General features: G+C 43.8%; 1 protein-coding gene across 4 annotated transcripts in view; it reads left to right on the plus strand.

Moving 5' to 3' along the window:
- The window catches only part of PARD3 (par-3 family cell polarity regulator), a 647,691-nt gene that overhangs the window by 375,192 nt on the left and 257,052 nt on the right, over positions 1 to 15,447 (plus strand). For all 4 annotated transcript variants that reach the window (XM_066627797.1, XM_066627794.1, XM_066627795.1 and 1 more), the window contains exon 12: positions 5,862 to 5,900. In XM_066627797.1, coding sequence (XP_066483894.1) covers positions 5,862 to 5,900 — 39 coding nt within the window. The remainder of the gene's footprint in view (positions 1 to 5,861; positions 5,901 to 15,447) is intronic.

Genomic DNA, 15,447 nt, shown 5'->3' on the forward strand with positions numbered 1-15,447 from the left:
TTCCAATAAAGTGTTGTTTTAAAAAGTGGGTCAAGGTGCTTAAAAGTTTGGGAGCTACTGCTCCAGATCATCTTTTTTCAAATTGTGGGTGGGACCCACTAGGTGGGCCTAAGCTAAGAGTATAAAGCTAAGAGTATAAAGCTAGTGTCTGCCACTGCGTGAGCCTCTCTGCAGAAGCATGCGTGGCTCTGGGACACCAAGTGCCTCAGGAACAAAGTGCCAGGTAAGGCACCGCGAGTTTAGCATCTGTGCGAGTTCAGCAGCAGGACGAGGAAGCCACCCTTTCTCTTCCCTTGAGAAGAGGGCTGCTAACCAGTGTAGGGTTTTTAGATACCCCTAAACAAAAACAAACAAAATAAAAAAAGCTATGCAGTCAGACAGCCAGCAGCAGGGTGGGGGCTATCCAGTGTTTTGCATCGAGTGCCACATGTATGACTATATGCCTCTGGGGCTTAAGTCATGGGTGTGTCCTCGGTGCAAGGAGCTCCAGGGACTCAGGGAACACATGAAGCCTTGGTGGCCAACCTGGAGAACACAGGGACTCCCTTGAAGCCTTGGTGGCCGACCTGGAGAAGCAGAGGAAGGCAGAGAAGGACTGTGGGGAGACTTCTGGGGACGATCAGGCTTCATCCCAAACTCAGGCGTGCAGCTCCTCAGCTGCCCGGGTGGGAAGTGTCAGGGCTGGAAGATGTCATCCTGGAGAGGAGTGAAACAATCCCCTAGGGGACGGGCCCGTATTCGAACGCACTCAGGATGCTCCTTGGCGGGAGGGGGGTCGGGGGCTTCTTGTAGTGAGGGATTTGATTATTAGAAACATAAAGGGGGGGTTGCGACGGATGTGAGGACCGCATGGTGACTTGCCTGCCTGGTGCGAAGGTTGCGGACATCTCTTCTTGTCTAGACAGGCTGGTAGACTGTGCTGGGGAGGAGGTAGCAGTTGTGGTGCATTTCGGCACCAACGACATGAGCAGGTGTAGCCAGGAGGTGCTGGAGGCCAAATTTAGGCAATTAGGTAGGAAGCTGCAAGCCAGGACCTCAAAGGTAGCGTTCTCTGAAGTACTACCTGTTCCACACGCAGGGCCAGTGAGGCAGGCGGAGATCAGGGGTCTCAATGCGTGGATGAGACGGTGGTATAGGGAGGAGGGGTTTAGATTCGTTAGGCACTGGGGAATGTTTTGGGAGAAGCAGGGCCTGTACAAGCGGAACTGGCTTCACTTGAACCAGAATGGAACCAGACTGCTGGCGCATAACATTAAAAAGGTGGCAGAGCAGCTTTTAAACTGATCCCTGGGGGAAAGCTGACAGGAGCCGAGGGGCATCCCATTCAGGACTCCTCATCCCTATGGGATAAGGATGGGGTGGTTAGAGAACAACGAGTTAAAGGCAGAGTAAGAGAAGAAATTGGGAATGGGAGCCTGATGGGATGTGATAGAGGGTTTGGCAAAATGAGAGGATGCAGGGATAAAGGAACTAATAAGCAGCCCATCCTGGGGCATTCCATGTACAAATACTTTTATGCAAATGCCCGAAGTCTCCGAGCAAAGATGGGAAAACTGGAATGTCTGGTGACAAGGGAAAACATTGACATAGTGGGCATAACGGAAACCTGGTGGAATGCGGAGAATCAGTGGGATACCGTAATCCCAGGCTATAAACTCTACAGGAGGGACAGGGAGGGGCGGGTTGGAGGTGGGGTGGCCATTTATGTTAAGGAAGGGATAGAATCCAGCAAAGTAGAGATTGAAGGTGGGTCCGACTCCATCGAATCTCTATGGGTTAAATTACCAGGCCTGAGGAGCGATGTAATACTGGGGGCATACTATCGTCCTCCAGACCATGCTCCATGGTTACAAGCCATGATGTGTATGTGCAACCTCCTGATTTTAGAAATGGGTTATGTCAGATGCAAGGGAGGGCACCAGGCTGCAGGTCTCTTGTTATCTGGTGTGCTCTCTGGGGCATTTGGTGGGCCGCTGTGAGATACAGGAAGCTGGACCAGATGGGCCTATGGCCTGATCCAGTGGGGCTGTTCTTATGTTCTTAAGCCAGTTTCAGGTGGGTTATGTAGCACCTTGCTCAGCTGCTTTTGAAAATTCAGAGCTGAGAATACAAGGTACAGCGCTGCTCAGCAGGTGGACTCCCAGTGGGAAAGAAGCCTGATGCTTTGCCCTGAATAGTTGGAAACACGGAAGACTGGAAAGGGAGAAGGGCTGTGTGGTTGGAGAAGGATCCAAGCCTGCATTCTACTTTGACTTCCAAGCTGCAATGTTTGAATTCTAAGCTATGCAAAATAACAGCATGAGTGCGCTGTGTTTTGGGACCTTTGGCAGATCACAGCTTAGGTTTGAAGCCTAAAATTGATGATGTCACTTCTGGCCATGACATCACTTTTAAGTTAATGACATCACTTCCAGTGGGAATTGACAGATAGTCATTCTAAAAAAGGTGGGTCCCACCGCTAAAACATTTGAGAACCACTGCTCTATTAATAACCATAAAAGAGAGCTTTTAGATTAAAATCTAGAACTTTGCGGCCATAGCTAGCTGCTGTAGTAGGACAGAAGAATTCTTCTCTTTTTGATCTTCTACCTACACTGTGAAACTGTAAATGAGAATTTAATTTGCTTTCAGTGTTTAAATTTGACTTTGTTGACATCTTTGTCAGTAAGCTGCCTGTAATTCTGAGTTTTGAGTGCAGAGTACCAATTTTTATTAAACTCTTACCCATAAGTGCCATTAATTCACTTCAGTGATAACTGTATCTAGGAAGTCTTAACTTTCCCAAATTATTGGTGTTTTCCTTGACATCTTATGACGCAGACTTTCTGCACTTAAAGATTAAATTAACAACAGCCACACTTCATATTCATATCTGTAGCTAATAAGGAATCCCCTAAAACATTTGGAGATGGTACCAAGCTAAAGTCCTTAACTGGGGGTGTGCATTTGTGGAGCGATTGCAGAAAATCCTCTTCTCTCTTTGCTTACTGATCTCACCTTTCAAACTTAGGGAATACAATGCAAAGTGCTATGTGACGAACAAGTGGCCACAAAACAAAATTTGAATCTTCTAACAATTAATGACATTGCCAGAAGATAAAATTATATGTCATATAAAGTAAACTGATTTCAGGTCAAATCAGTTTTCCTGGCAGCAAAATGACACACAAGTATTCTTTCCTGGTAGGAATGGACTATGGGGCTGAAATGTACTTTGATTTTTTTGTTTTTTGTTTAAGCTACTTTGGATGCCTCTTTTCAGAGGGGAAAGGTGGGATATAAATACTTTAAATAAACATGACTATATGTTGGGCACGGTATGCTCTTGTCCATTGTCTAATAAGTTGTGATAATATGTCATATGTGCTTAAACTGTGTTCTGTTTATAAGCCGTAGGGTCGGGTTGTAGGTTTTCCATGGAAGTTGGGTGGGTTGAGTTAGCAAGGACAGGTAGCATTTTATGATCACAATTTATTTGCTGTAGGTGTCCCAATTTTTACTTTCCTCCATCCAGCTGTATTCATTTGGATCTGAGTGGCCAGTATTTTGGAGGAGATCACGTGAAAGCCCCAGTAATTAGCTTAAGATTGTGGACTGGAATTTTCAGATTGTTTTACTGCATATACTTTGTAGTGTCAACAAAGACAAAGACAAATTTTTTTTGCCTTTCATTTTAGAGGAACAGTAGTTTTTGGCTCTGTTTTCTGTCTTTGTTGACTAAGATGGTTTTTGCAAGCTGTTTCCCCAAGGTGAGCCTTGGGTGCCTTTGTGTGCAGATATTAATTAAAATGGGCCATCTCATAGGAGAGTTGTTGTGTTTGGTTGATGTCTTTGAAGCATGTCAACATTGCTTGATTGGCAGGAATTGTAAAGCTTGGATAGTGCTGTGAATATGCCTCTGTGTGAATGTATGCCTCTTGTGGTATGTTTAAGGAAAGTTGCTCTTTCTTTGTGATAAGTTCTGTTCAGTTGTCATCCAGTAAATTGTACATGTTCGTTACAACTGAGTAAAGTGCTGCAGTGATGATCATTCTGAAATTATGTATGTAACACTGAGTGTTGCTGGCCGTACCGTATCTGAACCAGGCAGGGAGAAGTAGTTACTGGGAGGGCAGGCTGGGGAAAGCAAGGCAAGAACTAGGAAGGCAGGCAGGTAAAATGGTCAACTGGCTGCAAATAAATAAAGACACATGTATGAGCAGAACAATAGCAGCTTGACCTTGCTAGTGATGAGTGATCTCACCAAGCTTCAGTATAGATTTGAACCAGTGGGGAATATTTTTCCGTATTTCTGATTGGCTTGTAATTGTCAGAGCCAAACCATGAGCCTCCCAACCTTTTCTTTACTTAGTGGCTGCTAAAGATGTACATCTCTCCCACCTCTTCCTTCTCCTCCTCCTCACTATCATTGTCTTCATCAGTGGCAGTGGGACATTCTCTCTCTTTTTTCCTCCTGTTGTACTGTTATCTCCAGCTCTCTGTCCCTTCTAAAATCCAGTCCTCATCATTGGTGACTCCTCAACTCATTCCACTTTCTCCTTAGAGGTAGGAAGAAAGATTCCCCCTTCCTGCAGGTGTCTCTGTTGTTGCTATGACACTGAGTACCACAAGCCCTGGGGGGGGGGGAAGGCATGAAAAACTCTTGAAAAACTGTATGCCCCGGTGCTCCTGGCAAGAGTGTCAAGGAACCATGTTTGGGGAGACCTTGTAGCCTCCATCCCTGCTGTAGCTACTACAGCAGCCAGGTGGGGAGGTAGGAGGATGATAATCTCTTACTTGGATTAAAAACTAAGGTAGGGAACAACGTGGGGTACATTTCTCTCCTTTTAGTTTTTTAATGCAAGCATTACAAATTGCCAAAACATATATTTTGAACTAAGGAATTTGGGTGACTTCACAAGTCTTCTCAGAGAGGAGTGGTTTAGATGGAAGGAGCAGTCCAGGCCAAATGAAGTCTCTTGTCACCTGGTTTCCAATTCAGTAAACTGCAGTACTTCTTTTGTGCATATGAAATCACAGCACCCAATCATGGTGAAAAGTAAGCCAAGCATCTTTGGATGAGCTGCACATAGGTACAGGGAATAAAGTGCTTGGTTCAGGCTGGCAAGAAGTCTCTGGTTTGTCTTGCGCTGTGCAATGATGAGATTCTCTTTTCCAGTGCTTCCCAAAGTTCCCCAGCCCATGACACTGCCCTGTGCTTCAATTGCAGCATGGAGCTCCTGGAAATAACTGACAATGACATCATCTCCAGTTACTTCCAGGTTCGGAGAAGGCAACGATGATACAAACAGCAGTAGGAAGCTTAGGGTGGACAGGTGGACTTTTCAGTCATGCGAAAATAGCGCACAGGAGCTCAGCCTACTGAGCCAAAATCTCCTACTGCTGTTTGTAGTGTTGCGGTCTTGTTGCCGGTCAGCTGGCATCCCGTGACACCCCTGTATGTTTGCCACACTGTCCCTGGAAGCTGCACCTCACAGATTGGGGAGCTCTGCTCTATTCTATTAGAGGCACGTGGTTAAAATAGCATTATGCTGGCCTTGAATGGTAGAGAGTGTGTAAGGTAAAGCTGAAGCCAAAGGACTGTGAGTATTCTTCTTCCAGCCCTCCAGAACTCATTTTACTTAGCTGCTACTAGACAGTATGATTTGTGAGTTGTGTAATGGTGATGCATGTTTTTTTAATATAGATTAATCTGCAGTTCTGGCAACAGATTTGTCATATGGCTGTGCCACAACTTCCTGCAGCCTTTTATCCCACCCACCATTTTGAGAACCAAACTGTCTGACCATCCTCCCCTTAATAGCTAGCAAATGTATCTTCCAGACTCGTTCTTACTTTAATTTTTTTTTCACTTCTTCTAGAATACTGAACAAAGCCAGTCACAAATTCCAAAGGAAACGGTAAGAGTTTTGTATTTGACATGTCAAGAAGAGTTGCACATATTTTTTGAACTGTTAATGTTAGACATCAAAGGCAGTTTTCTCATACAATTTCATTCGCTATGTATGCTGTAGGTGGCTCTCTCCAACTTTAAATTGCATTTCATTTATTTCTTGCACTTGCTTCGTATGTACTTCAAAAATATAGGAGGAATGGTAATTTGCCTACACACACATGTGCACCTGCACACACAGAGACTGCTGTTCCTAGAGGCTGGGAGAGCTCCAAATGAAAGAAGTTCGGAATTACATATAGTACTGACATTGTGCCCCCTCCTTCTCCTGACTCAAGCTGTCATTTGTTTCACCTCTATTTTTAAAGCAGCTGTAATGAAATTGAAGGAAGGAATATCAGAATTGCCTTGGACTTGAAGATCTGCTGTAAGATCTAGGGCATAATGCTTCATAGCGTCCTTTAAGTGCTCCTCATAATGAATATCAGGTGTCTAATTATATGCACAAGTAAAGCACTGTGTGCTTTTTTTCTTTTAGAAAAGAGTTGTCATATGGATCAGTACTCTGCAGCAGAGTCCTGTTTACTTTTCATAATGCCTTTCATAACAGTTTCGCTTTGTTTAGAGTAATGCACAAAAAAAGGAAAAATGGGAAAGGGAACAGGCAGTTAGTTGAGATTTCCATAATTTCTCTCTTTGGGTGTTTTATCTTCCAGAAGGGCTGATTTTCACTCCTGTGGTCCTGTAACGTTTCTGTTGTCTGTCATGCTTTAAAGCAATACTCTAAAACAGGGGTCTTCAAACCCTGGCCCGGAGGCCAGATGCGGCCTGTGGCGAGCCTGTATCCGACCCGTGGCCAGCCTCTTCTCCCCTGAAAGCGTCTGGCCCACTCAACTGAACACGACCAGAACTGTGCTCTGGTTGCATCTGGAGGGTGTTCTGAAGGCCAGAGAGGTTGAATGAATGAGTCCATTCATTCATTTATTCAGTCTTTTAAGTTCCATCTCTAATTTATTTATTAAAACTTCATATTTAAATTTTTTTTCCCGGCCCTCAACACCACACCAGATATTTGATGTAGCCCTCTAACAAAAAAGTTTGGAGACCCCTGCTCTAAAACATCTTTTGTAAAGGAAATCGTTTGCATAATGGAGCCTTTCAAGTAGTTTTAATGCAGAGGTACCTGACCCCCAACTCTGCGTTATTTGCTGTTTCCTTTGTGATGGACCCCCTAGGAAAGTAAAAGAAGTACTGTAGGTTCTGGAAAAGTAAGATTGCTGATTTAGAAAACAGTCAAGTTCTTCGTGAGTTTGCCACATGCCTGTCTCTTCTTCTGTTGGGTAATAAGTGATTGAATAAGAAAAATTATAGTAAAACAGAGGCGCTAATTTCTCAAGCCAGGCTGGATTAACTATTACATTGCTCGACAGTTGGTTCCAACCAAATTGGAACCTGTATTGTTTTGTACAATTACTTTGGACTTGATTTTTGTGTTTCTGCCCTTTTAAGCTACACTTCTTTAACATGGTTTAGAAATCAAGGAAAATCCTTGATTTTTTTGTCGTCATGTGAGAAAGAAGCAATGACGAGGCCCTGTGCTCTGCAGAGTCATCAAATACTAGCAACCTGTCTGACAATCTAAACCTTGACAGAGTTCAAATGTGGGGTTTGTGACTGGTGAACATCAGTATGAAGACTGCATACCCACCTTTGTATGCCTGTGTGAATGTTAAAGGGAGAGAGCATGGTCAGGCATGCTGAATGTCTTTCCCACGTTAAATCTTTTCTGCCTATCAAGAGTTTTCTTCAGCAGAAAAATCAATGTCGTGGACTTGTTTTGCAGTATTTCACATGTTGACTACTGGACTGCCTTTCCTCTCTCTGCTTGGTTCTGCATCATTCCCCATTTAGTTCTCCTGTCCCTTGTTGTCAGATTCTTCAGCTTCTTGCGCTTACAGCTTCTATTTTTTTTTTTTTGTACCACACTTCTATTCTCTTGTGCGGTTCGTTGTGAGTTTAGTGAGTGTTGCTGTCACAGGGCTGACAGTAGAAAAAAGCAAAACAGAAACAGTAGCGAAAAGAACACTGGGAGAATCACAGGAGACAGCTGAGATACAAAAACAAAATTAGGCTCTTCTCAATTTGAAGCACAGGCTACCACCAATATTTGACGGCAGCAGGATGAGATGAGAGTGTCTGTGAATGGTGGATTCCAAATGACCAATTCAAAGGAAGTAGCTCTCACCTCACAATCTGGCAATGAACTTTTCAGGCAATCTTTTTGGGTGCAAAGTACTCAAATGGTTATTATTAGTTTGCCATGATAGATTTAGGGCACAATCCTAACCCCTTATGTCAGTGCTTTCCAGCACTGGCATAAGGGCAATGCAGCTCTGAGGGAAGGGAACAAACATTCCCTTACTTTGAGGAGGCCCCCATGAGTGTCACCCAGTTGCAGGATGCAGCACCTGTCCCATGGGCACCGCTTTGCTAGTGCTGGAAAGCACTGACATAAGGGGTTAGGATTGCGCCCATAGAGATGTTTTCCTTGAGATGCTTCTGTTGTGGTTTCTTATTGCAGAATGTTGCATTTTCACAGTGTTCACATAGCAATAGTTTGATACCCACCTTGAGTGCTCTTTTCTGGAGTGGAAAGGTGGAATATAAATTCTGCAAATAAATAAATACTAAATATGCCAGTCAGGCTTGAGAACATTGGAGGAATGTGGTTCCTTGAATATTCCATGGGATTTTAGATAGTGCCTGGGACTTCCCAAGAGCGACAAGTTAAGTAACTCTACCAAGTCACCTCCCCTCTGCTTTCATCATTCAATGAAGTGGGGCTTTTTCACTTCTTCCATGGCTGAGTACCTTGGAAGTACTGTTGTTATTATTACCCACACTCTGCCTTTCAAATGCAGGAGAACTTGCCTGCTGGTCCCCAGTGCCTTCTCCTTTGGATTGCAGTGAAAAAAGTAGCCAAGTCAGCTGCTGCTTAGAGACAGCAGGTGCAATCTTGCTTCCTGCCACCCCTGTTCCTTCCAAAGAAGGCATCGGGGAGTGACAGGCAGCAAAATTGCAACCGCTACCGCTGCCAATGCCTCTAAGTGTTTGAAGAAATACTTAGAGGTGCTGGTGGTGGCTTTGCTGTGGCCACCATCTTGGGTGACTTCAGGGTTTGGGCAGGTGTCCCTCGGGCTTTGCCCTTGTTATGCCTCTGCCTCTGGTGGTTGGCAACCTTCAGTCTCGAAAGACTCTATTGCAAACAGGAAGTGTGAAGACCCTTTAAGACCCTTGAAGATCAGACATTAACAATGCAATCCTATCTTGCACTGGAACAGGCAGGCCAGGACGCCTGTATTCAGTGCAAGATTGGGGCCTGAAGTGGCTCAGCCAGAGGTAAGGGGAAACTCTTCTCCTTACCCCCAGGTAAGCCATCACAGCCCCAATAGGTCTCCTCGGACTTGCGCCACCTCCAGAGGTGGCATACATCTGCTCTGCTCGGGGAATGGGGTTGGGATCCAACATAACAACTGGGTCCCAGCCCCGCCTCCCACTCCCTGCTCACCTGTCCCAGGACTGTCCTCCCCCCACCCCGGAGTGCATCCCTCCTGCCTCCTCCCTGCCCTCCCCAGACACCTGCGTTGGCTAAGCTTGGCCGACACAACCCTCCCTCCCCTGCCCAGCTGACTCTTGAGGAGGCACAAACGTGCTTTATGGCATGTTTGCAACACTCCTGGGCCGGCCCAAGGTGCAGTTAGGATCGTGCCCTAAGTTCCTTCTCTAGATCACTGATTGGGAACTTTTCAGGCATTTTTTGAAGCTGGGATTAAGACCAGAATCTCAGAGCCATTCTCAGTGGCAGTAGCGATATTCCCTCATCCTGAGTATCATTACTTAGGCTGCAGTCCTATACTTTGTATGGTATACAAAGTTTCCTGGGAATAAGCCTCATTCACAGTGTTAGAGAAGTTACTAAATTCTCTTCTAGACTTCTAGATTGCTGGCCTACCTGTTGCGCTCATGCTGCTTGTTCACCTGTGTTTCAGGTAACTGTTGGCACCTAAGCACTGAAAGGCTGGACATTGCCAGTACCTGCACCTGTGGGCCGGGAAGGCTCTCTAGGAAGATCTGCATCTCAGATCTAAAAGAAAAAGCCATGTAGGAATATGCTCCTAATGACCTGCCACACAAAAGGACATGTTCTTCCTATTTTCATCTCTAAATTACGAGTTTGATGCAAGCGATTCTAATGATGAATGCATTATGTACTGTCCCAATGTGGATTTCATTGGCTACCAAACTATTTTGGGGTACTGTAGAGTAGTTAGCACAACCTGCCTCTAGTTAATTTCATTGCCTTCCATATGGCTGTTTAGAATCCTCTGTTTTATACCTTCCTATCCTGAACAAAACAAATGCACCTTCAGCTGAACACGGTGGTTATTTTGATATGAAAGAGATTGACTATGATATGAAAAGCAGTAATTTGTCACTACATTTCTATTTCCAAGGATAATTATCTTAATCTTGTTACAGTGCACAGAAATAAATGGTTAATTATGATATAGGAAACCATCTGCCAATTAACCTTTGCCCTTCTCCACAAAAGTCAATAGAACTAGGCTAACACTGTGTATTTTGAGTTATTTTTTCCCCTTTCTGTTTGTTTTTCTTATCTTAAATCTGCATGTGATCTATGCTTAAGTTTCACCTGTGAGGACTTCAGGTGCTGATGCCTGCCCTGCCTTGAATTCCTTTATGGAGTGTTTGAGGGTCCCTGGGAATGTGTGAGCACTTAAGGAATGAAATAAATAGAGGAGGGAAACAAACATGATTTAGCTCCTCAGATTAGAGAGTTAGAAGAACCCTACTGGATCAGAAGAAAAGATCCATGAAATCCAGCATCCTTGCTCCCCACAGTGGCCTACCAGGAAGCAGACAAGGAGGGCACAAAGGCAATAGCCCCTCTCCTCTATTGCTTCTCCCCAGCAATTGGTATTCAGTGGCATGTTGCTTGCATATATCTGTCATACCTAACAGCAATCGATAGACCTGTTCTCTGTGAGCTGTCTAAGGCTGCAATCCTATCCACAGTTTCCTAGGAGTAAGCTCCACTGACTACAGTGGGACTTACTTCTGAGCAGACAGGCATAGGATTGGGCTCTAATTCCCTTTCAAAAACAAAACCTGGAGACTATCACAATTCATGGCAGCACATTTCATGTGTTCATTATATGTTGTGTGAAGGACTTTCTTTTGCTTGTCTTGAATCTACTGCCCATCAATTAAATTGCATGGCCCCATATTCTAGTACTATGAGAAAGGGAAGGAACGTCTCTCTATCCACTTTCTCCACACTGTGCACTATTTTATAAACATTGTATCATGTCCCATTATTAGCTATCTTTTTTGCTGAGTTAAAAAAGAAAAGTGCCAAACAAACCCAAACACTTAAGGTGTTTTTTTTTTTTTCCCCTTTTCTTTTCTCGTAGGAAACATGGTCCAAGATGTCCCAGTCTTTGGTCATTTTTGCTTGTCCTTCACTGCCCTCAGGGATATAGATCTCTGCTAATAGTATCCCTTATGTTCTATTCCCCTCCCAAGTCATCCTCCCTGAGTCAAACTCGCTGCATTTATAGATACGTAGTGGTAGCTACACATATAGTACCGTAGATCAGCCTGTGTAATGGTAACTGTTTGAGCCAGGCCACACCAGTCTAACCAGTTCATCAGTCTAACCACTGCACCATGCTGCTGCGCTCTCAGCTTTTGTGAGCTTCTGTGGGACAAGGCAGGTTGTACATTAGAGTGTGCATCTAATTATGCAGGAATCACACACCAAACTGAATTGCCATGCTTTGGAACTGCTTCATAGAGAACCAACTGTAAGCAAAGCCAAGGTCCCTCTGAAGTACCCCAAACCAAATCAAAGGCATCTAAAGCTGCTTGAAATGCATTGGCTATTTCAGTAGTCTTTTCTTCCCCCTTTTCTTTGTCTGCTTCTAACTGCCTGGAGCCTTTTCTTCCATGTCAGCTTTAAGTAAGACACATAGCAGCTGAATGAATGCTGCTAATTGGAGCTCCCTGGCATTCCTTTTCCAATCAGTGTCATCCTTGGGAGGGAACTATGAAAATGGGAAAACATATAAGCTTTGGGCTTTTCCCCTAACTTGTGTCAGTTCTCCCTTGGAGTGAACTGTTCCTGGAGATTTGGTGTGTTTGTAAAATCAATAAATTTATTTCCATTCAGTTGCTCCTAAATTACGCATTCCTCTCCATCGTGATTATCTTGTTCCTTGTTGGTGTGATTCACATATATTTGTTCCCAGAACTCAAACCCGTTTTCCCAGTGTATTTCAACCCAACCATCCAGACAATTGCTTATTTCTGTGCCTGGGTTACTTTTGCTCTGAGGTAGCACTTAACTGCAATATGCAGAAAAATTACATTTCCTTAGGAACTCCTGCATCTGTGTTTCTGAAATTTTACAGGGAATTTTTGTAGGGGTTCGCTCTGCATTTTCTGTGACTTCGGTGCAAATTTGGCAGATAATTCCTAAACTCAGTACCTATCTTTTCTTTTTTTTTAATTCAGCAAGGATCTTACCCTAGGTTACACAAGTTCTTAAAGATAAATTACATGTGCCTCTTCAATTGGCTTGTGGAGCTATACTTTAAAATGTATGGTGATTTACAGTGCATGTATAATATTGGAAGTAAGCTCCTTTGGGGCACACTGGGGATTACTTTCAGATTGCAGTATTATAGAATTCAACTGACTTGAGGTTTCCCAAACATTTTAGTAAACTACCTATTTATCCTTATTCAAAACCCACTTGCAAGTATTGCATGTGCAATTTTTTGGACTTTGATAAATACTTTCCCCAACTATATGATCGTATTATTTAGAGTTGAATTGCTTTTACGAAATGGGAAGAAGTTGGATTCTGATGAGGTTGACAGTAATATTCTCTGTGTTGATTGGAAATATTGTGGATGCGACTTATTATTTCCTATGATTTTTAGTGAGATAAAGAAAAAAAAAATCAGTCTGTCTTCTAATAATGCCAGACTAGTCATGTTAAATATGAGGGTGATTGCCTTTGGTTTCATATCCATTTGGGGGCGGTTTTGAATGGGTTCAGATTAAACTTTTAATAAAGATGCAATCTAAAAATACTGATAGCCTTTAAAAGAAAGGGAAAATATGTAATGTACCCCAGGGTACCACTGCGTTTATTTTTATTCCAAAGGAAGTAAGCAGTTTCTGAACATCTTCTTGGGAATAATGATGCCTGGAGTGAAAGCAATAATCTATAGTGAATAGTTTTATTTAATGCAAGCAATCTTTTTCTCTGTATAATATGAATATCTTTGGATAAAAAGAATTAATCACTTGAGTTTTAACGAACAATTCTTTACTTGTGGTTATTTCAGAAGCTGTTTACTGAAAGTGTAATGTTGCTAGAGAGGGAAAATGAAGCAGTTATATAGATTTGGCTGCACATGTATGTTCTGGGTCTTTGGTGCGTTAAGAGTTGCAGATGTAATTTTTAGCACCTATCCATAAGTTTGAGAAGTGCGGATCTTTTTAATATTAATTTTAAATGTGCCCTTTCTTGCTCGCTGTTCCTTATTGAAGAGTTTTGCCTTGGGTGCAAGCAACATTGATTTAAATAAGTATTGCACTTACCCTAGCAAATAAAAATATTTTGCTAACCAAAGAAAGCCACGGCTTCTGTAGCTTGAATCACTGCGCAGAAGAGGAAATTTTTTCTGGTGCAACTTTTTCCATACTTGAGTGGCAAGCTTCACCTGCTGAAATGCCCTCTTCTACAGTTATCAAGCTCTTTCCTTCCTGGCATTTTGTAACAAGCACGCAGACTCCCTGGCCCTCAGAGGGCCTACGGAAGGTTGAAAATTGCGATTTGTGGCTTTTGATCGAAAAATGAAGTTGCAATTTTTGGCCTTCCAGAGGCCTCAGAAAGCCCTCTGAGGGCTGGGGTGGCATCCCTGGCCCACTGAAGGTTGCATTCGGAGGTCACAGCAGCTTCATGGCAAATAGCTGTGGATAAGTCTACCATCTGTTAATTTCTCTCTAACACTTTTTAAAAAGTGTTCTAAGCTAGTTAGTTGGCAACCTTCAATCTTGGAAGACTATGGTATCGCGCTCTGGATGGTGGTTCTGGCACAGCGTCTAGTGTGGCTGAAAAGGTCGATTCGGGAGTGACAATCCCTTCCACACTGGGAGCAAGTGCAGTCTGTCCCTGGTCTGTCTCCCTGGCTATGGGCCTTCCTTCTTTGCCTCTTTGCCTCAGACTGTTGGCCAAGTGTCTCTTCAAACTGGGAAAGGCCATGCTGCACAGCCTGCCTCCAAGCGGGCCGCTCTGGTCCAACAAGAAGCTGATGGAACATACCAAGATCCAGGTCTACAGAGCTTGCGTCCTGAGTACAACTTCTGTACTGCAGCGAGTCATGGACTCTTCGCTCACAACAGGAGAGGAAACTGAACGCATTCCACATGCGCTGCCTCCGACGCATCCTCGGCATCACCTGGCAGGACAAAGTTCCAAACAACACAGTCCTGGAACGAGCTGGAATCCCTAGTATGTATGCACTGCTGAAACAGAGACGCCTGCGTTGGCTTGGTCATGTTGTGAGAATGGATGATGGCCGGATCCCAAAGGATCTCCTCTATGGAGAACTCGTGCAAGGAAAGCGCCCTACAGGTAGACCACAGCTGCGATACAAGGACATCTGCAAGGGGGATCTAAGCTAGTGGTCATCATTATATCAAGTGGCAGAAACTGCGACTTCTAAAGTCTGTTTAATCAAGGTTTGTTACATTGAGGATTCACTGTGTCATAGTGATTGGTGTTGGACTCCAAACAATAACAGGGCAATTTTAGCACTTTTTATTTTTTGAAAAACAAAAACAAGCAAGAAACTTCAAATACATTTCAAACAACATGCAGAAACAGCAGGGATAATTCAAACATCAATTATTTGACTCAACTTTTGTGTCTCTATTCCAAGTTAGGAAGTTCCCAGGATGTGACATTTTTCACTGGGTTAAATGTGTTGTGTAACAATGTCTCCCTCAAGGAAAGTCGTTTTTCATCCCTATATGTTCTACATGAGGAAGTTCCAAATTATCCAGACACACCTGTCCCCACTGTTCTCCCACCTGAGATCTCAATTCCACTTCATCTTTTATGCAGGAATGCTTATGCTGTTTCTCTCTCAGGTGGGTCTTGCACACAGAATGAGAACCCAAACACAGAGGGAAGTGTTTTCCAAACCACATTTACTTTGTCCAAAGTGCAGCCAGTGGACTTCCAGCTCATTTATGGCACCAGGTTGGGGTTACCTTCCTCATCAAAAGACATGGATTGGCCAGGAGGGGAGGGTATAGGTCCATCAGGCATAGCAGTACCCATGCTAGGTCTTGGAGCCTAGCCACCAACTTCCCTTGGCAACATCCAATGGAGCAGAGGTTCCTACCTGCGGCATCTATCAATTCAGGGCCAAAGGCTCCTCCTTACCTACAAA

Source organism: Tiliqua scincoides, chromosome 5, assembly GCF_035046505.1.
Source record: "Tiliqua scincoides isolate rTilSci1 chromosome 5, rTilSci1.hap2, whole genome shotgun sequence".
Classification (NCBI taxonomy): domain Eukaryota; kingdom Metazoa; phylum Chordata; class Lepidosauria; order Squamata; family Scincidae; genus Tiliqua; species Tiliqua scincoides.